The sequence below is a fragment of the Odontomachus brunneus genome, unplaced genomic scaffold (genome assembly GCF_010583005.1).
Source record: "Odontomachus brunneus isolate Ranch 3 - 2012 unplaced genomic scaffold, Obru_v1 Obru_scaffold_107, whole genome shotgun sequence".
NCBI classification, from domain to species: Eukaryota; Metazoa; Arthropoda; class Insecta; order Hymenoptera; family Formicidae; genus Odontomachus; species Odontomachus brunneus.
Genome location: NW_022639557.1, coordinates 1,019,649 through 1,042,616, shown reverse-complemented (window position 1 = coordinate 1,042,616; position 22,968 = coordinate 1,019,649). Strand labels below are relative to the sequence as shown.

The window sequence follows — 22,968 nt, the reverse complement described above, 5'->3', positions numbered from 1 at the left end:
TAGGGGATACTCAGTCTCGCGGCCACGTGCTACACGAGCGCACGCCCCGAGCCGGCCGGCGGTCCAGCCAGCCACGACGCCGTCTTCTTCCTCTTCTTCGCCCCCGTATCATCCCGCGCGTTTCCCCGTTCCACTTCCGATATCGCTCATCGGTTGACCCATTCCTCATTTCGGGCCCGTGACCCTTTTCGTCGTGCGAGTCGCGCCTGAATAGCCCGGGACAGTTCGGGAAATCGCGCGAACGCGAACAGTGGCCGGTGCTTCCGCAGTTTGCTCCGGAAGGAGGGTCGCGCACGGTGACCCGGAAGAACGAGCTGGAGGAGGGCACTTGTCGTTGGCACTTCGAAGCCCAGGCACAGCGACGACACTCACGTACTGTGATTCCGCCCGACGGACGATCACGTCGTCCTTCGTTGCCGCGGAACATTGTCGAGCACGAGGTGCGACGCGAGTGTGCATTGGAGTACACAAATGGATCAGATAAATATCGGTTTGGTGCGATGACGTTATTAACACGGCGGGGACGAACTGCTTGACGGCACGCGCGCGGTGTAATGCGGACGAACGTGCGCGTCGTCGGTGTGTGCTATCTGTGCTTGCGAGCGAGCGGCCGAGAAACGCCGACGATGTATCCTTGTTGTTGTTGTTGTCGTCGTCATTGTTGTTGACGTCGCGGCGGACTGACGATGCTGTGCTCACGATAAGCGCGACACGACGAGAACCAGAGGATTTCGTTCGGGAGTGCGTTGACAGGAAGAGGGATACAGTGATAAGCGGGAGCGTCGTTGGAATTTGCACAGGTACGTCTTGGTGCGCGCAGTTTTCCTTTTTTATGCACAAGTGTCCGAAATCTATTGGTTTTGACGTCAATGACAGTTCTAGTCTTCCGATTTTTTTCCTTTGATTTTTCCAAATACAGGAAAATATAATGGAGAATTCCTTAATTTAAGCAAGACTGAGAGGAAATTTTAAATGTGCTCGTTATTTCCTATTTCTTTCTCTTTATCTCTTCCTAATTTGTACCTGAAGTCTTAAGCCAGAGAAAGATAAAGAACAAGAAACAGGAAACGAAGAGCACATTATAGATCAGATTTAAAACTCTGAAAAATTTAAGTTATATTCAGAAAACGTACATTAATAATAATATCGGATGTTATCGCCTTCTTGCACTTTTTGTTAGAAGTCAACTTGACAAAAATTGCTGGGACTCTCTTTCTCTCTCTACTTGTAATATATTCGTCATGTTAGTCCGTTTGGACGTACGATACGATCAAGTTTCCACGGCGATGTTCGATCAACATCGCGAGAACATCTTGAAGCGCATCGCGCGAGATTAATCTGAGCGCCGGTCTCTGCCACTTATTTATAACATAATTTTCTAGTGCAACATTTGAATGCCGTGTCGTTCTCGCTTTCCTCATATTCAGTGAACGGTGACGTCACGCTCTTGTGTAAGCGAGTTGCGAACAATGTCGAAGAGCGCGCGTTTCGATCAATAACGCAATGATACCTCTCGCGCGAGCCGGACGTTTGGTTGTTTTATTTATCCGAGACCTGTCACTTCGACGCTCGATTAATCTCCCGCGCCGAAACCGATTCACACCTGCGACGCGTGAGCTTCTTTGATCAAGCCGCAGAAGTTGATGGTGTCTCGGCTCGCTGCCGCTCTGACACGTTGACACCCAACACCCGGAGCTTTCAAAGCGCGGACGCGGATGCTGCGGGAGATTTAAAAGCACGCATTCGGCACTCGGCACAGCTGCAGTTCGAGCCGACGATTGCTCGGTCGCAAATTCACGTATGGGAATCAATCGATTCGATCGGCAACGCTCGGCATTAATAACGCGCCTCGCGAACGGCTCCGGCAGCCGAACCTTTCGCAGGCCGGGCGATGCCGTTACATGAAAAATCCATTCGGACCTCGCGGCGATTACGATTAATTTGTCACGACATCGGCCGCGGCGGAGGGGAGGGGCGCAACAATTTCAACTGTCTGCAGCCGGCACGGTGATATCCTCTGTGACGTGCCAGCTCACAACCGGTTCATTAAAACTGCAGTCCGCTCGTCACTCATTGGTTGCCACGGCTTGGCAGCGCGATCGGGATGTCCGCTTGGTAAAGAGAAAAAAAAAGGAACAGAGAAGAGAAAAAGAAAGGAGGAACGAAGCGCGTGCACATGTGCGTATGTATACAAACATACACGCGCGCGCGCGCGCACATACACACACAGGCGATGCGTTTCGGGCACCAATGTGTGTCTTACCTTTCGATCATTATTATTATCGCGAGAGAAGATGAGCAGCGGTAGCCGACTGATCGCGATGCTACGCGCGCGGGCGTCTCTCTCTCTCTCTCTCTCTCTCTCTCTCTTTCTCTGTCAAATGGGAAAAGAAATATCGCCGGACAATCTCGGATTATTAATAGGAGCGGGATAGGAGCGGCGCTGACTTTCGCAAAGCGAGAGGATCCGATAGGATCGATAGAGAGAAATGACGAATTAGCCGCGACGACGCATATGGGAGGTCATTAGAAATTGCAGTTATTTCCGACGCCAACTACATTGTTTTGTTGATCTGACAAGAAAGTATAATAGTAGTAACGCACATATAAAGTTATTATCACTAATACTATAGTAACATTTACTGCAGAAATGATCTTGACTACAAATCTTTTGCTATACAATTATAGTTACAAATATCGAACACTTTTTTCTCAGTGTGAGCCCCATGGAAACTTTCACGGATTGACACATCGGGTGTCATCATGATTGCAAGAGTGATGGTTGCAGAGTATCTCGATATCTGCGATATATACCGAAGCTTTTCTGTTTCGTAAAGAAAATTTCGACGTCGAGTAATTAATTCGGCCAGAACACGTTTATACGTATCATCTTTGACTCGCATTGGCTCACGAGCTTGACGCTTCGCGACGCGATCCAGAGGCCTTACTCTGGACGCATAGAGAACATCGAGACCCGTATTAATAGTCATTACTTGAAACTTGCCTCAGGTGAAATACTCGGCCTGAATTCAGAGGTAGATATGAGTTTTTCAGCTAAAGCGCGATTACAAATGTAATATCGCATATATTATATGATTCAAGTGAAAAACCCGAAACTAACTCTAAATTCAGATCTGAGTACCTCACGTGAAATAAATTTCAAGTAATGATTATTAATACAGACCTAAATGTGCCCTTTGACATCCTAAGTTTTGTTTTTCTTCAGTATCACGCTCAGAGAAAAAAATGATTTATCCAACTAAAATTGTAGTTATTTTTAGCCCCAACCATATGTTTTTGTTGTTTTAGTACTAATGATAACATAAATATAAGGTTATTATGACTAATTTTATGTAGTGGAATTTAATAAAGTGTTTTCTCCACCATTATTTATAATAATTATTTCTCTATGTGATTATAATTACAAGTGCCAAATGTATTTGTTTTCTCTGCACGTCTAACGTTGTTTCGGTTTGAGACTCGGAAAGAGTATGTTTAGCGTTCGATACACGTCCAGAATACGGCCTCAGACGTCGTTCCACACGTCGAAATGTCAGACTGACGCCGCCAATAGATCGCGGCGACTCGTACGATTTAATGCCGCGCGCGGCGCCGTTGCAGCAGTGCTAATTACACCTTAACACCCCAATTATTTCGCAAATTAAAGGTACAATCGATATTACGACGCCCGCGGCTCGCAATAAGACTGTTCGCGCCGCGAGCGTTCACGCAGGCATTTATTAGCAGAGAGGGCGAGGAGGAGCGTGAGTCCCACCTTCTCCTCCTCGTTCTTTAAAGTCCGAGGACGCGTCGCAGTCTGCATTAATATCGCGGAGACGTGTAGCGCATCTTCGCGCCGTTCGATGACAGTTGAGACATATCGGCGGTGAGATAATAGTTTTGCGCGCAAACGAGAATGGCGTCCTTCGGCGCCGGCTAATGAAATACACGCTCGTCTCGACTCGAAAACGCAAATAGGAAAAACCCTGATGCCACCGATGGCCTGTTACCGCCATCAGCGTCGTCGTCGTAACTCGAGGACGCGTGTTTACTGCCGCGTTACAATTGCGCTACCGCTCCGCCGGACGGGTGCGCGCGCGTTAATCCGTGAAAACAAGGATTTATCGAAGCCACGCGCGCGCGCGCGCCGAGGCGACGATGTATTCAGCGGAACCGGTCTTCCGCGCGGGCATATACGGGCTCTTAATTAATTTGTCATTAGTCTGCGAAGACGGCGCGCAATAAAATTTATCGGCGGCAGCGCGGTGTGCCGCTTTGTCGCGACGTGGCCGATTATGTTCGATTTTAGCGCACCCTCTCGCGAGGGTAACCGAGAGAAAGAGAAAGAGAGAGACGAGAGAAAGAAAGAGAAGAAAGAGAGAGTGAGAGAGTGAGAATTCACACTATCAGAAAGCAGAAAAGTAGAAATCAATTAGAACTCGCGCTGGTAGTCAAGCGATTGTAATTGACAATTTCTGTCTTTCTGCTTTTCTGCCAAGCTGCGAATTCTTCCTGACACGTTCGCTCGCTCATTCGCTCGCGAAATCGCTTGCCCAGTCTTGCATTTTCGCGCGACGATTCTTTCATTGAGTGAGCGAGAGTCTTCCACGTTTGCCACTACGTCGAGTCGTGATTATTCTCAAGGAGGTCATGCGGCGAGTGCAATTCAGCGCTACAAACTGTAATGATGAGTCTGATAGGGAGGAATTTCCTTCGTTAGCTCGAAACCAAGGGTTATTGCTTACGCCCCGGGTGTATGAACCTTCTTCGCGCAGGTATTTCGGGATGCTTTAAACGGAGTGGCCATACTCATCTACAGAGGGTGTTCTGGAAAGCACATTCTTACGATAAACTGCTATTAGATGCGAAGTTGAGAAGCGAGAAACGGTTCTTCCGATATTCAGCCGTGCACCGCTGATGTGAAGGTTCACGCCTTAATGGCTTTGAATTATCACCGATCGACGGTTAAAAGGTTTCGACGAAGAGGGCTGTGGGGATGCAAATTATACGCGTTAATTGTGGATTTTACGCTTGTTTGTGCTGGTAGCCATTAGTGTTCCGGGTCAGACGCGTCGACTCTCCTCGCTTTACGCCACCGACGCCGCCAACTTCTACATGTTACCGGCAGCTCAAACGAGCGGCGGTTTCTAGTCTCGCCGCTATAAATTCGTGGCATCTAAACGCAATCACGCGCTTCAATTACAATCCATGAACAGTCGAAATCTCGTATACAGTCTTCACTGCTACACATTCCTGCGCACGACGCGATTGTGTTGCAAGTGCGCGCCGATATTACTCCGTGAGATTATCGTAAGATTAGCGCTACCGCCGCCAATTACCGCGTTCTTAATCGTGGCTTTGTGATTGACTAATCAAGCCTCCCGTGACGTTGCCTGCTATCCTCCTTGTCCTCCCCCTATCCCCCATTATTAACACTCACTTTCGAATCGCGTTGCGGAAGCTGGATCGACTTTCCGCGCATCTACCGATTTGACTTGCGGAAACTATAGACAGTCTTCTGCAAATCTACCGATCTGATTTCGCACGAAGAGTCGAATCACTCCCGCGTGGAAATTTGGATCCTACTCTTTCGATCTCAATATCTCATTTAACGTCTACTTTGATATATTATCAGAAGTTTATATCAACCTCTCTTTTGACTTCTATTTGAATTACAGCTCTATCGAGAGTCTTTAGAATCTATAAGTAGCATATTCTGCCATTTGGAAGCCCCAAGCAGGACTTCGATTTCCAGGTAGTATCAAACGTGACACTGATCCTTCAGAATGTTAAAAAGTTCAGGTTGAAAGAGTAGGGCTAAAATTTCGACTCGGACAGCTTCGCTACTTTACATTGTATTCCGCAAGGGATCATCGTTTCTCTCGGCGTGCGCGCGATGGATTTACGACATCTCCTGTTCCATCTCGCGTTGCAACGGCAGACCGTCGCGGAGAGTTCCTCCTCAGCATATTGAAATTAAATCTTGGTGATCAGCCGCGTGGGGCACGTTTACGCGCGCTCGCGCACGCCGGCTGGGTTCCCACGTGGCGCGCGGACGAAAATTAATACGTGGCAGCGTCTATAATTAGCTCTCATATTTATGCGTCCCTCGCAGGGCGGGCTGCGTTAACATGGTAATGGCGTTACACCGTTGTAAACACGACATGTTATCTCGAGCGATACGCGAGCGAGTGAAAGCGCAGGGCCCGCTGGGGGATGCTCGACGACCTCGCGATTTCGGACGACTCTCGACGGCGTGCTCTCCTTCTCTGTCCTTCCCGTGCATCCGTGTTTGCGTTTTGCCCCTGCGCTGCTCGTATTCTGAAATAATTATTGCACGCCGCCGCGCGCTAAAACGCCGCCCGCATATTCATTCGCCGTAAAAACGTCGCGTTGATAGCCGGAGAGTTATCCGTTATCGTATACATTCGGCTGTTTCGTTATTTAGGAGGTTATTTACGACATCCAACAGCAATCTAATTCTGCGCATAGTTATACGCCTACTTGATATGTTTACGAATGAATCATTGATTGTAAAATATCGATTCTGGCCGAAATTGTGAAGAAGGCTCAGAGTCATTCGTATGGAACATTGGTCGCGCGTTCAGCAGAGAAAGCTGCTTTGCGACCGTTGTAAAATTCGTGAGTCTGATTGGCACATGTTCTTAGATTCAACTAAGATTAAGAGCAGAGTTGCAAAGCAGCTTTCTCTGTTGAACGCTGACATTATCTACGGGCTACTGGTACCTACAGAATCGGCGATGTACATTAAGGTTACATTCTACACAAAACGTTCTCTTTGAAGAAAATTTTATTGAAGATTCGTAGTATATGCAACATGAACTATAGATCTTCAGTAAAATTCTCCTCAAAGAGAGTTTTGGACTGTTTAAATATCCGAAATTGGATCTGCGATCGAATAATAATAATAATTTAGTATTTTACTATTGATGAGTACAGCATAAAGATGTTATTGATTTTCCAACAACCGTTCGTTTCTTCTCTTGTTTTTCAGGCAGAGAACGGCCGGAAATCGCACGTCGCACGAACGTTTCGGTGACAAGCGCGCAGCAACACGGAAAAAGCGCGCAAAATGTTGGCTCGCTACCTCAAACGGAAAGAGGGCAGGTCGGCTTACGGGCCAGGACGGCTGACACCGACGGATTAAAGAGCGTCGAATGGACGTGGGCGATTTGTCGAGCCCGGGAGGATTGTCAGGGAGCGGAACCATCTCGGGTGCGACGGGTGTTGGTATCATCGCCAACACGACATCCGCCACCTCAGGGTGGTGGACGCCTACGTCGACGATCACCTCGGCAGCGGCCAACACCGACGTGGTGAGTCCCTCTCTCTCTCTCTCTCTCTCTCTCTCTCTCTCTCCCTCCCTCTCTCCCCCCTCTCTCTCTCTCTGTCTTTCTTTCCTTGTTAGCTTTTGCAAAAGCTCCTAATCACGCAATGCTTTGCCGGTGAATGCAAAGTCGCGAAATATCAGCTTGCTCTCTTTTATGACGCTTTCAAAAAAGTACAATACGCTATTCTTCTTACATTTCCTCATTTCATTTCATTTACGATTTATCGTGCAGAGCGGAAGTATATTGCGTTCTTTATTAAGTATTTCTCACAAACAAGGACGTGACATCGTTACTAAAAATATCCATTACGTCAAACGCGATTATGCAGTTACACGGTCAACGGTGGACATAAAAAAGGATGATCAGTTGTAATAAAAAGCTTTATTAATGTCGAGGGTTAATTGTGTCGAAAGCAAGAGAAAGAGAGAGAAAGAGAGAGATTCACTTGTCACGTAGCCTTTACTGCAAATTACGACCTTTCCTATTATTCAAATATGGTATTTCTATGGCATTTAATGCGTTTAATCACGGACCTCGCGATTCAATTAAATTACGGTGTCTCTCGCAAACTGATCGGGTTGAAAGCACGTAGCAATCGCGCGAATTTACGTTCGTCGTCGCTCGCACGCTTGATTGGTATTTACACAGACTGAATTATGCTCGCTTGAATCGCAATCGAGGAATAACGGAATTGCGGGAACACTGGGGCTCGGCGAAGAAGAAGCGTGTGTCGCGTCTTCTCATGTAATATGAAAAATAAGGGAGAAAAAAAAACAAGAAGATACGCATTACGTCGTCACCTGCGCGCTCTTTATCGCACATCGCGCAGTGGCGACCATGTAATGAGATTGTCGCGCGGGTGGGCGCGCGATGGATGTAACGACCGAGAAGATTCAGACCGATGCGGCGGCGATCAGCCATGCGTGTCGTAATGTAGATTATCCACAAACGCACGAGAAGAAGCTCGGCCAGGTCGGCGCGAGCGCTATTTAGTCCCCCGTGTCGATGTGCAGCGGTCTGCGGCCGCGGGGATTAGAACCGAGGTGACATAGCCGCGTCATCTGTTGGACGTTTAACCTTTTTTGCCTGCGCCTCGGACGGCTCCTTGCCGTCATTTCCGTGAGAAGTCATCAGTCCGTGGCCGCAGCGCATACGCTCCCAGGTTAATGAGATCGAAAGTCGTTTTCGAGTACCCGCGTTGTTGTGCGGCCCGACTTTGCTTTGACGTTTGCGACGATAGAAAGACGGCTGAAATCCGGCCGCCGGCGATGCACTTGTGAAAAATCGATTAGTCGTCTCCTTCTCTCTTTCTCTCTCGCGCGCGCGCGCGCGCGCGAAATATTTACACGGCAGGTTCGGTCGATATTCGCGCGATAACAAATAAGTAACGCCGACACGGCTCGGTTGTCGAAATAGCCCGGTGATTTGGATCGCCGTGGTGGAAACTTCATCCACTCGTTTGCTCGCTCGCGTAATCATTTTGTAATCAAACCGATTCCGCAATCACGTACGGCGACGGTGGCGGTGATGCCTAAATCCGTGGTGATCGATTCGAGCACCGTCACACATCCGTCTCGATGCTCGGAGAACGAGGCGCTATTAAGGCTCTTAGCTGGCTACTCGCCGCGGCCATCTTCATTTCTGACATCAGAAGAGCTAGATAAACGTATATTTAAAATCTCTGCAAAGTACGTCGAAATAAAGAGATATATCTTAAAAATGACACTTGCAATCAATCAAGCACATCTCGAAAATACTCCAAACGTTTACCTCTATTCTTTCTCCCGCTTTCTCTTAAGTATAATTTAAATAATCCACTGTCTTTAAGTAATATAAATAACATGTACACCTGATGCTGTCTATAGTTTTATAATTGTTCCAATTTCAAATTCGGGTCTGTGAGACTCACGTCAACGGCGCCGAGTTAAATCGGTGTAGAAAATATTGAGGAATATGAATCTATCGGTGTTTCTATGATTCAATGAAGTTGAAAAAACGAAATATATGTTTTTAAGAACGGTAACGTTGGGAAAGTCCTGGGCAAATTTTTCAGCCTTGTTTAAAGTCCTAGAGTTAAAAATGGTCGTAAAGTAATTACACGAGAGTCCCTCCGTACAACTGGACGCACGCCGAGGAAATTCGAGCGACGCTCGGATCACCGCGAGTGCGCGTTGATCACCTGTGATAATTCCGCGGACTCGTAATGCGCGCGATCAATTTCTCGTCGCGTTACGAAAGAACGGCCGCTCGGCCGTTATACCTTGGTTCACCCTTTTCGTGTGAAGAGAATCAGGCCCGAGCGAGTCACATCCTCGCTCTTTGCCCGCCACAATCCGCACGCTCACGCCACACACGCCGCCGCCTCTTCTCTCTTCGCCTTTCCTCGCGGCCGAGCATCCAGGGCCGCGGAGGAGCTGCGCGGCCCGGTAATGACTGGCTAACTAGGTTTTAATAGGAACGCAGTCTCTCTCGCAACGAAAACCCCGCGCGTCGTCGCCGCCGCCACCGCCGCCGCGTCGATCGCGGCAAGAAAGGATTCTGCCTCTTTTTTTTCCTTTTCTTTTTCCTTTTTCTTCTTCTTCCTCCGCCGCGTCGTCACCGCCGTCGCGACCGGACGGCAGCTTCTCGCGATGCCGTTCGGAGAGGATCCGCTCCGCGGAGCAGATGCGAGTGCGCTGATTGACGAGCGCAATACGCGTGCGGATCGGCCGCGATCGCACAAAGACTGCATCCGACAACAGGTTGTAATCGGAACTCCGACGCGAGATCAAGAATCCGGGAATTCTCGAGATTCTCATGAGTGACGTGAAAGATCACGGATCTGTGATCACGTGATAGTGCAAAAGTCGGGAAGGAAAACATGCTTTTATTAGACTTAAAAGAATGCTGGATACCGACTTAATTCGTGCTTTATACCGTTTTTCTACTTAATTATATAGGTTTGCAACTGTTCATGCAGAGTGAAAGTGCAAGTGCCAACGAATGGCGGAGTACCTTATGTTATATCAAAAACAGAAAAATTTTAAAACAAAAATTGTCTTAAATTTTGTATGTAACACAGGATACTCTTCGTCATTCATTAACATTTTCACTCTGTATAAGCATTTGAAATTCTACACTGCTAAATAGGAAAATAATGTTATATATCGATAACCAGCATTCTCTTAACGCGATGGATGAAATGGAATTTTAATTTGTTTTTAAGTTTCTTTAAATTATGGAACAATTGGTTTGTCTAAATAACACGGTTGATGAAAGGGACGAAATATATATGAATGACGGGATATCGATTTTGTGATGGTGGTTAGAAAGAAATATTATGCAGTATTAAGACTCGTGCAGAGAGAAGGATCCAACACACACATGTCTCGCGATTGTATCGCGTATCATAGTGCTCCTCGTTGTTCCGATCTCGCGTTTCGAGAGCGCGCGTTAGATCGGACTCGAGAAACCCTTCTTCCGTGATTGGCAGACATTGTACGAGGATCAGGCGCGATCATCGGGCACATTCTGAGCGTCCTCGGGACCCCGTGCGTAACCACATGTCGCATCTTTTTGTTGCAGATGAATCAGCTCTGCAGGGTTTGCGGAGAGCCGGCCGCGGGTTTTCACTTCGGGGCCTTCACGTGCGAAGGCTGCAAGGTCAGTATCTTCGCGCCGCCATTCTGCTACGGCTATTCATCCGTATCGTTTATTCACCGGCGACGAAACAGAAAAAGAAAGGAAAAAGAAAAGAGGAAGGACGAGGAAGAAAGGAGGAAGGGACGAGTCGCGATTATTACCCGTTCCTCCTCCGCGACACTCGTCCGCCTGAAATTACGTAAATCGCGTAGAACCGCGCCGAAGTGACAAAGAGCGATATCGCCGCGTTGTCTTTTGTGAGCTCGGGCTCTCTTACGTGACCCTGCGGTGCAAGGATACCCCAAGGATTGCTTAAAATCCGTCTGGCCGGTAATTTACCGTTAAATGAATAATCACCGTCGGGACAGCTCCGGACATTATCCCTATTGTTTAAAGCTTCAATTACGGCTCGTGAACGGTCTCATGCTCACTTCTAGTTCTACCTTTCGCAGCTCCGAGACCTTCAACAACTATTTATCTAGGTTTAGGTAGTATCTAGGTTTGCGATCTCCAGAGAGACAGCTAAATTGTATCGATAAATTTCACCGTGCGCTCGATTGTGTCGTGTAACAGATCGACGGCGAGTCGCCTCTATTCCGTCCGACTGATTGCTGCCTTGCCATTGACCAATGCGCGGCTCTTTCGCTTTCTGTTACACAGTCCTTCTTCGGGCGCACCTACAACAATCTGGGCAGCATCTCCGAATGCAAAAACGGCGGCGTCTGCGTGATCAACAAGAAGAACCGCACCGCCTGCAAGGCGTGCCGCTTACGAAAGTGCCTGATGGTGGGCATGTCGAAGTCGGGTTCGCGTTACGGCCGCCGCTCCAACTGGTTCAAGATACACTGCCTGCTGCAGGAGCAGTCGCATCAGGCGCAGACACGCCTGATCAAGGACCCCAAGTCCGCCTACGAGAAGGCCTTCGGCTCGTTGGACGCGGCGAACAACAACAACAGCAACAGCAACGCCGAGAACGCGAGCAACACGAGCGCGAGCAGCATCGTCAGCATAGTCACCACGGCGACCACCACGGCAAACAGTTACCATCATCACCTGCACCACCATCATCACCCAGACCGGTTACCTAAGAGGGAGGACGGCAGCACTCTCAGGCCGCAGGACATCCCGATGCAATTGCGATCGCCGGAGATGCCGCCGCGGACGAGCCAAGAGCCGATCCTGAGGCCTGGTGACCTCGCGAGGGCACCACACGAGCTGCTCAGGCCCGAGGTCTCGAGGTTCCCCATGTGGAGGGGCCCGCCGCTGTTCCACCCGGCGCTTACGCACATGCAGCTGCTCAACACGCCGTTCTTCCCGTTCCAACAGCGCTTCATCGTGCCTTACGTGAACCAGGTGGGTCCGCCGCAGATGGTAACCAGCCTGTCGAGCTCGTCCAGCGAGAGCGTGACCCCGCGATCGACTCCGTCGCCCAAGAGGAGCGAAGAGAGCCGCGAGTGTCGCGAGGTCGGCCGCGAGACGGTCGAGCGAGGCTGCCCGAGGGCAGGATCGATCGAGGTCACGTACGACAAGAGCTTGGCGTTTCTGCGATCTCTCGGGCCGGAGCAAGAGGAACCGATGGACCTCAGTATGAAGGATGTGCGAACGGACGGACAGGAAGCGGACGCCGGCAGCACCGAGGAGGAGGACAAGTCGAGCGACAGCGAGGACAACGAGCTTCTTCAAGACACCGGGCCACCGTTGGACCTTACTCGGAAGACATGACCACGGACACCCGACGAAGGTGCTCGATAGGAACTCGACCGGATCGGACGTTCCAAGGCGTCCCGAGAACAAATCGTCGCGCGACGTCGCCGAGTGACGATGGCTCGCTGAAGATGGCTCTTGCAACGAAAGCCGGTAATCGAGACGTCGGAGGAGCAATGAACGCTCCAAGGGAGAGACTGATAGACGAGAAAACCCGATGAAAGACGAGGGACACGAGAAAGAGACAGAAGGGCGAGACGAAGGAAAAGAATAAGGAAAAGAAAGTGAGTTACGAACGGTGGAAGTGAGAGAAGAAGAGCACAGTTGCATCGTGATAACGTGACAGGCGCGAGAATTACGGCAAAGTATCCAAGGTGCGCTTCTCGGCGCGAGGAACGAGAAAAGAGGAGTAGTCGGACACGATTACGTTGGAACGACACGGGGGAAAAGTGAGAGGAGGAAGGACGCTAAAGAAGAAGAAGAAGAGGAAGTGTCGCGCATAGCCAGCCGGCATAAACGGCTTTACGATCGGCGAGCGTCTCGATCGATAAAAATTGCTCAAGCCGCTCGGTATCAGCCGGTTCTTCCCTTTGGCCCGGTCGTACCTCGGCAGGCAGGTGCACGTCGACGTGGGGCGAGACGAGGTTATCGCGGTGCGCGATATGTATGTCCTTTTCCTGTCGGGGAGGCGTACGACGGACGATTGTGCCTTAATTATAAAGCGGTGCCCCGAAGCTCGTGACGGTAAAAGCCGCCGTGACACAGTTTAACATTAAACAACATATGTAACCGCAACTCGTTCGATGGCCAGTGAGTAGTGCTTCGCGCGCACCATTGCGAACACCGATTCGACGGTGGTCGCGACCCGCGCTTCGATTCCGCGCTCATCACGCTCGTTCACCAGGAACTCGTTCCTCACAGGCGCCACGTTCACCACGCGTGAGACGCTCGGGCCGGGCGAGAGTGACGCGCGGGCGGGATAAATTGTGATTTCGCGAATTTCAAGTACTCCTAGCGTAACTTATATTCCTCGAAGAGCCTTTTTTTGGATGAATGGAGAACCATTATGCGTACACTGAAGAAGAAATATTTGGAAAGAAAGCGGCCAAGTTTTGTCTGATTTTGGGGCCTTCCGTAATGACAATTTCTTTTCATACAATTCAAGCTCGAATCGATTCCAAATATGTGTCTTTAATCTGAGCCTGAGAGTAATAGATAGCGCCACAAAAGATTAGCTTCAACTCATTATGACTTCAACCTGATAGGCACCTTCATGTTCACGTTCAAAATGAAAGGCGTTTTTTAAGGACAGATTTTTGTCGTTTACAAAGGATAGACATGTTAGCTGATACTTGTCTTTGTTTACATGACGCTATCTGTTGAAATTGGGATACTTTTAGGCCACTTTTCTCGAGAACAGTACGAGGTTCAGATTAGAGAGTTACACATTTAGAATCGACTCGATGTGAGTTCTAATCGTATGTAAAAAAATGAGCATTATCGAGGACTCCAAAATCAGGTGAAACATTTATGGATGCTTGGCCGCACTCTTTATTTGTGAGATACAAAGTTTATTCTTCAGAAACAAATCTTATTCCACAGAGATGAATTTTATCTCACAAGAACGAACTTTATATCCCACACGGAAAAAAAAGATTTGGTTGAATTAACCAAATATCTGATCGAATATGAACGATCCAGAAATCCCGATTGAAATAACCCGAATTCTATTTAAGTTAACCAAAAATCTTGTTAACTTATACAGAATTCAGGTTACTTCAATCGGAATTTCTGAATCGTTCATATTCGATCAGATATTTGGTTAATTCAACCAAATCTTTTTTTCCGTGCACAAATAAGTGTTCAAGTATTTTTTTTTCTCAGTGTGCGCAAGTGGGGAAGATGGACGCTCCTCCGAAATGCTCGCTGATCGTTCGCAGGCGAGCTCGCGATTGCGCTCAAGTACAAAAAGAGAGGACAGCCTGAATGTCTGAAAGGTATCTTGGAAACGACAGATATTCTACTTGTTTCATACGTCTTTGGGATACCTCTGAGATGTATTTTAGACACTTGTGCTGTCTGGGGACCATGGAGAGGCGACGCGGTAGCGAACACGATTGGACAGTATGCTCGCAGAACAGGCATTGTTCGAATGTCTTAAGTGTCCAAGAGAGAAGGAGAGAGCGCGAAGTGAAATAAAAAAATATTGTATACCTGAATGTGACACCTGGATATCGTCGTTCATTACATCCCTCTCATCGATCTTCAATCTCTCGCGCGTCGGCGCGGACGCATACGAACGCGAGACGGTATTCCATTACTTTCGTCTGGCGCGTCTCTCTCACATTCCTCACAACCGCGAGCCCGCGTATTATAATATTATACATGCGCTCGCTCGCGTATGTGTGGACGCGTATCATCGTACCTCTGATGTTATTTATCTAGCAATAAATTTGTCCGGCTTGATATACTACGTGAAACACGTTTTCCCGATAGTTTCACGCCGAAGCGACGCGACGCTCACCCTCTCGCCCAGCAAGAATGATGCGATTCCCCCCTCGCCGGGGACGTCGAAAACGCTTGACAATAAATTTTCTTAAAAGTTCAGCAATAAACACGCGAGTATATCGATCGTAAGGTTTCTCCTCCTAAGGTCGTCTGACCGGGTCAGCCGCGCGCGATGCCGGAGATGCGTGCGCGCGAGAAAAAGTTTCGAGGAGACGCGCGCGCGCGCCAAACGGCCCGGTTGACGAGCGCGCGAGCGCGCCTACTAGGAAGTGCGTACTTGCGCGGAAGTTTTATTGCTAATTACGTTACTCCACGAAATCAAGGTGGTTTCGCGCCGCGCCGCGCAGCGCCGCGTAATATCCCGCGCGGCTCCCGATAATTTATGAATATCCGCGTCGCCGGGAGGATCCGGCGAGGCTCGTTCTCTCTTCTCTCGTGCCGCGATCCTAGCCGAGAGATCACGACCGTACTCACGTTTCGCGACACGATTCGTCCGCGGAGTTTCGTCGTACAGGAGAGTTTTCACCTGTCTTGAAAGGTTTCCGCCTCCGTAGCCTCTTTGATGAATATCTTAATGCATCTTGGACCGTTGCGGTAATATTAGCGGGCTTATCGAGGAACGATGCCACGCTTGGGGTATCTAAGAATACAATACAAATTGCAAACTATTGTGCAAAGAGGAAGTTGTAAAGAAGAAATTGCGAACAAGTGTTGCTTTCTTTCTTTTTTTATTTTAACTACGAGACGTGACTTTACACTGGGGTTTCAGTCGAAGAGCGTGCGTTGCTGCAAATTACACGGAGCTCAAGAATTTCTGAATTTCACCAAACTTTGTGCTGTGTACAGCACGCATATCTGTTTAATTTATGCACAGTCTGCGTAGGCTCGCGAGTACTCGCACATGACATCTCCAAAGTTAGACTAGGACGTAATAAGCCTGGCGACACGGCACGGATTGTGCAACGCAAAACGTGCAGGTTCTCAAAATCGTGTAAAGTTTACCGCGCGAGCCCCGACGCGAGTTCTCTGTCAATATCCTTAGCAATGAAATGGCCTTCCCGAGCTAGAGCTCTCAAATAACATCTCGGTACATGTTTTCGCGTATCTCCTCCTATGTATCATCATCCTATGTAGTTGATATATCAAAGTAATTAAGCCATATCAACCATATTACTATCACATAAAGTTAACTAGGGCGATACAATTACGCTGCTCACAAGGAAATATCTCTGATTATGTGCACCATATCTTTTTTTTGTGTATCATTAAGCATTTAATAATATCCGGCTAGGTGGATCGAGTAATCGTTAGCACCAAGAGATTTCCTTTACGTGGCATATTATAAACGTATCTCGCCATTGAAGGCTCCAATGGTAGGTAGCTGCTACTCGAGCGTTTCCGCGTTTCGATCCGTCTACGAGGCTTTCTCGATGCACGGGGAAATTAGCAGGTAAATTCACGAGAAAATTCACGAGGAAGCGTACGTGCGATGTGACGATGTAGCCGGCGGTATACACGTCTCGGCGAGAGGTGTTCACCTGCGTGCACCTGCGTGTTCTACGCGCGGTTACACCCGTAACCCCGCGACGGTAAAATACCGTCGAGCCGGGTCCGCTTGTTGACTTAGGTGGGACGAGAGAGGCCACTCGATGTCCACCATCGCACCGGCGGCGATTTCCTGTCGGGCCCCTGCCTGATTCAGGTTTCCGAGGGGGCAGGCAAGTCTCGCACACGCCGGGAAAAAGTGTGACGAGGCGTAATATCGCGCGCGTGGCCATTTGAAATTCTGTCGGGACGAGACGCGCCGCGTTGTCGCGTTATCGCGCGCAACAAGGGACGCGAACTCGGGCTGCCACATGCTTTACCGCGGAGAAAATATTCAGAGACGTGCGATTCGGAGACTCTGTGTCTCTTTCGTCAATTTACACACGATAAGCTTGAGATAACAGAATCTTACTTCATAATTAATACGACAGAGGAGAAAAAGACGAAGAGTGAACATCGGCGTTGTGTAGCCGACGGCAATAACGTGTGCGTCTCGTATCGGATGTCTCGTATCGGACAGTCAAAATTTGTCATGAACGATAACACGCGCGTCAAGAATGTCGTGAAAAGTCGCAGATGGCATCGTCGATCAGTCGAATTCCTGTAATATCGAAAAGCGTGCAAGTGCACGCGCGAAGTCATTAATCACGTCTATCAGGCCGACACTGTCGAGAAATTCGATCGTTTAATCATCCTGACACCTTGTCGAACGTGACACGCGAGGGTATCCGTTATTTCATCGTCCTTAAAAGCGGTAGCAATTTCTGCTCCGACTTTTTAGCAAATTCCTCTCACGTTAGATCGTATGCTATTCATGCCACTTATGCATACACGTTTCATCCTTTTTTCTACGCGCTGTCCTTCCCGATATCGATCTTTCTGAGGATGGCGTCATTATTTATAGCTTCCTACCTAAAAAACCGCGTTCGCATTATTAAGCATAAAGCTTCGCCTTATTAAGCATAATGGAATATGGTAAAAATGCACTCAAGGCGATGAGGCATTGTGGACGTTAACGTCGCTTCACGACAGTCGTTTTTAATTCCGTGCGCTAGATTGTTCTCGAAATTTACGCTCTCTTGAGTTCCGCGTCGCGCTTATTTCTTACGTCGAACGTCTTTATAACAATTTTTTTTACGCCATATATCTGCCAGACCGTAAACGTTGCCCGTTGTTTCTTACACCGCATTGCTTATTCCCTGCCTATGCACGCAATTGCGACGTTACGAATTAGCCATTCGTCTATCCGTATGTTGTTTCATTGTTTCCGTCTATTCGCTGTCTTGACATGTTAAGGAGTTTATTTGCCAGCTATGTATTTTTTCAGGGCGCTCAAACAGGCATATTTTCAGTGGCACATCACAAAAGAAGCTGCTCATAAATTCATTATTTATCGAACAAAATAACGTTTTTACATAATTATTTCACTAAATGATAAATTAAATGATAAACGTTAATTTGAAACTTCATATTTCGATAGCTATCTATATCGCTTCTGCCACAAAGTTACATGTGCAAAATTGCGAAATATTCAGTATTAAATTTCTCACGAAAGCGGTGTAAACAAACCGCATGAGACTTTAACTACGAATGTACTACAATAAATGTTACGTTAAATTTGTGTATAATTTTGCTTTAAGTGAAACAGCTCCTTAACCACGATGACCGCCGTGTGATTATCCTCAGTGGAGCGCGTAGGTACCTTTCTCCTCTTTGAAATTTGGACTCGTCTCAAGAGCATGCTACTCCCCTCTATCTATCTCTTTCGTGCCGCTTCGTCTAGATACATCCTTTATCGCGCGAATCCTTTTTAGCGACGCAATGTCGTTTTACTATTTAGGAACGGCGGCGAATAACCGATATCGCGCTGGACGATCATCCTATTCGTATCTGCTCAAGTAATCGGGGGTGTTACCGCACGCAGTGTCAAAATAGGCCTCGTCTCGAGGTCACGCCATGTCCCTGGACGTCTAAAAATTCTGACCACATCATCGTGCGACCGTCTCGTAGCGCGGGAGAAAGAGGGACGCCCGATTTTTGCGCTCGTCACTCGGGAGAGAACCGTTCGATCCCTGCGAGAGACTCCTCGAGAGACGTCTCTCTCTCCCGCGTCGCGAATGGTGTGTTTGCCCATGTCCTTTTTTCTCTCCTTGGCGTCTCGCGCCTCCTAGATGAGTTACGTAAATCTCGACGAGGAAACCGTATAGCACGACCATCTTGTCATAAATTAATAAACTCTCCTTCTCTCTCTCTTTCTCTCTCCCCGTTCCTTCTCTCGTCCTGTCTGTTACAAGAGCGATTGAAGGAGAGTGAGGGACGGAAAAAATGCGGTAACCGGAAGGGAGCGAGAAATAGACAGACAGACAGACAGACAGACAGACAGACAGACAGACGACCGACCGACCGACCAACAGACAGACAGAGGGGGAAAGAGGCCGGGAGGGAGGGACGGAGCGACGAAGGAGAGAGCCCGGAAGAGAAGGAGGACCGGTTGCTTGTTCATTGACGGGGCGAAGGCCCCCGCTCGTGAATGGTGGTGGACATTCGCGAGAGCCAAGAATAGGATCTTCTCTCGACGATCTTGAATTTTTCTGCGTCGCGCGTGAACCTCGCGCCATGGCCGTGTCACGTCGCGTCCCCCTCCTTCCCTGCCTCTCCCCGCTCACCGGGGACGTAGTTGTAGTTCGCGACGCTGATTAATGCGCGGATGCTGAGGACAATCTTGATGGGGTCCGGCGGGCAATCAGCTTCGCCTTGATTTCCGGCACAGTGCCATCACGCGTCCGACAACTGCGGTTGTTTTTTGGCACGATTTCTTTAGGGAGCGGGAGAGTTGTCTCTCTTCCCGATTACTTTCCTCTTGCATTTGTACGGCGACGAAATGATGATTAATCCATTAAAGCTGAATCGAGATTGGAGAAGAATCGCGGATTCTTTCAATTCCCAATGACCGACAAACTATCGAGTTCCCGCGACTCGGGAGTCATTTATAACGGCAGAAATACAAAGAAGAATATATTTCCTCATCTATTTGCGCGGATGGCTACTACGATCAATCTCGTCCGTATCTTTACTTCAGTCGTTGCTCTCCGGGGCTGGATGCAGCTGAATATATTCGCATTGACATTCGGCCACGCGAAATTTCGAGCTGATTTCTATTCGCCCCCTCGCGCGGTCTAATAGCCGAGCGATGTCACGGTCGTTGAAGGACACGGCGACGTCGTCGACTGATGGTCGACCGCCGCGAAAGCGTCAGCCTTGAACACACTGTCCGCTTCGGCTGACGTCCAATGACTGTCGCTAGCATTCGAACAGGGCGCGTCGTGTCGATGTGTACATTTATCGAGAGGCCATATCGACCACCTCGACGACCTGGTGACGTTATACCGCGTCATCCTTCAGCGTCGCTGCGAAGCGTGAGAGGGTCTCAATGAACGGCCGGCGATTTTTAGCACCAAGACAATAGAGTGTGTCGCGCGTTCACGAGAGTGTCTAGATCGTGTGTGCCAGGTAGGTAGGTAGGTAGACAGGTAGGCAGGCAGGTAGGCAGGCAGGCAGATAGGTAGTCGGAGGACCCGTGAGAGGGAAGAAATGGAAGAAGAAGAGGAAGAAGAAGACGAAGACAACGACGAAGAAGAAGTAAACGCGGATCGCGGCTGGCGAGGTAGCACGATACACACTAAGGTCGGCAGATGCGCGGCACGAGTGTAAGAGGGGCCATTACGCGCGAGTGCGTGAGGTAAAGAGGTTTACTACACCTGTGGCCTGTGGGCTTGGCCAAGCACGCGTGAGATAGAAAGAGAATGAGAGAAAAAGGAGGAGAGGAAGCTGGAGACGCGGAGGACGACGAGAAAGAGAGGCAGAAGGGAGAGGAGAGAATGGAGAAGAAGGAGGTGGTAGTGGTGGTGGTTAGGTGATGCAGACAGATAGGCGAAAGAGAAGGAAGGAAACGGAGGAACGAGAGGCGAACGGTGGAGAAGAGGACGCTTAAGGTTGACAATCCGGGGTCACCGAGCGAGTATTTGTGCTTCCTGCGATTGGCCGCCGGGAAATTCATAATACGTTTTTCATAGATGCCGGAGCGCTCGGCGATGCTCCGGGCTGCCTCCGGGGGTAGGGTCGCAGTCGGGACGAGTCGAGCCGAGCGAGTCTGGTCGAGTCGAGCGTTTCGCCGGACGTTTACGAGCGTTTGACCCTAAGTGTACGGTGGGAGCGCGGGAAGTAGAAGAGGCGGAAGAGAGACGAAGGCGATGGAGAAAGGGAGAAGTTGCTCCTCTCGCGGCCCCACTAATTGGGTACGTTGCGCACGCATCGCCGTAAGAGGATCCTTGAGTGGACGTAAACCCAATATCGCCGGTGCATGAGAAAGAGTTGCGTCTCCCGAGACACTCTCCTCTAATAGGTGATTCGGCGTGACGCGTTCTCGCGGATGACGCTTCGTCGTTGGACGTCGACTCGTCGCCGCCACCCGAGACGGAGCGTCGCCGTGGCGCAGAGGAACAGCTTCCTCGCGAATGTGTCGGCCAATTCAGGGGGACGACTGCGAGATCAGAGGAATATCTCGTAACGTGTAAAGTTTCGTCGCGTTACGCAACGTTGCTTTTTCTCATGTTCCCACAAAATCGATAATTTCAGGAAGAATTCAGAGACTTCATATTTACGAATAGTCGTAAACCAGAGTATTATATGGATTAACCGTTTCAGCGGAAATTTATTTGTACGAAATGCGAGTCACACATCCCGATTTCAGAAATTATGCTGCTGAGATCAGTTCCATAAATTTTGTATACATATTGGTTTTAAATAATGATGCAGATGTATACACACACACACACACACACACAGACACACAGACACACGGCAACATATTGCTTGTAAAACACGAGACTTATCGTGCTATTAATCAATTCCAGGACTGTAAATTGTAGACGATTCCATTTGCAAAATTTATGAAAAAAATGGACAAAACGCGATGGTACGTTATCTGCCTGAAATGGGAAGAAATATTCGCGTAATCTATTCTTCCCATGATAATAAATCGAAGTGCCTAGAGGCAAGAATTCAATATATTTTCTCCCTCCCTCTCTCTCTCTTTCTTCCGTCTTCTTTGCGGAGGTTTTCTACTATTCGCGAAATATATGATGCCGCGCTTTGTTCGGCTTCAATTGGGGCGGAACTGTGGAAGTAGCTCATCAAGATTTCGCCGTTGTTTTACGTCAAGGGTGCTTGCGACATACATGTAGGCGTTTAAAAATGGGATGGGAGCCGTGCTATCGACTCGCATAAAATTATCATCGGTCTTTGCCGATCGGCCATGTCGAAGCGTCGCGGAGCCACGCTGGAGCCCGGCAATAATTATAATACGCTCGGAGCTCTCGTGATCGTTCGTAACGCGTCTCCGCAGCAGTTAATAAAGGCCGGTCCCCCGACTGGTTTCGCCAAAAACATTTGTATAAACCTATTACTCACCGTCCAAAACGTGACTCCGCAGCCCGCGATTCGGACAGAAAAATTAACGGCCGTTATGGTGGCGATATTCGCGCTTAGTCAAATTTTATTGGCGACATTTGCATGCCCTAGCATAAAATAGCCCCGAGGCGCCTGTGCCGCGCACGAAAAACCGCCCGCCCGGTCTCGGTGTGCGTGTTCGACACTCTCTGAATATGCGATGTCTGGAATTTAGGAGACGGTTGCTTCGTTTCTGAAGTTTCGATCGGATTACGTGAAGCGCCTCTGATTATCCAACGTGGCCGAGTAAGTTCCGCTTGAACCCAGCGAATGAAATGATCGAGTACAATAATAACAATAATTTATCAAAGGAGTCTCATCGATTGCGCGACGCAGTGGCGACGATGACGATGACGACGAAGCCGACATTTAATTCTCACTTTTATTACCAAGCAATTTCATCGGAACAATCAGATATACTCAATCAACGTCGTATAAGCATACTCGCTCAGCCCGAATATAATCAAAGCGGCTACGTGTATTACGTGATTACGTGAACGCACATTTAGGTGCAAATCTAACGATTTATTTGCGTTCGAGCTTCCAATACCATGAATTCACGTACTGATGTTCCCAATTTATTTTTGGGATTTTATTTCGATGAATATTTATGCACATTCCATCCCGACGGTAGTGGCGGTGATGGTGGTGGCGGCTAACGAAATGTATAATTTCCCACTTGATCGTAATGCCGACTTAATAAGACAAGATACATCTCTTTGATTTACCA

The 22,968-nt window shown here is 48.7% G+C and overlaps 1 protein-coding gene across 1 annotated transcript; it reads left to right on the top strand.

The window, feature by feature from the left end:
- The first annotated feature begins 1 nt into the window (after position 1).
- LOC116849116 (hormone receptor 4-like) lies at positions 2-14,404 on the top strand. The gene is made up of 4 exons (XM_032825949.1): positions 2-800; positions 7,016-7,337; positions 10,917-10,994; positions 11,634-14,404. Exons 2-4 carry the CDS (start codon positions 7,179-7,181, stop codon positions 12,693-12,695), a joined length of 1,299 nt encoding a protein of 432 aa, XP_032681840.1. The 5' UTR covers positions 2-800; positions 7,016-7,178; the 3' UTR covers positions 12,696-14,404.
- Positions 14,405-22,968: the final 8,564 nt, after the last annotated feature.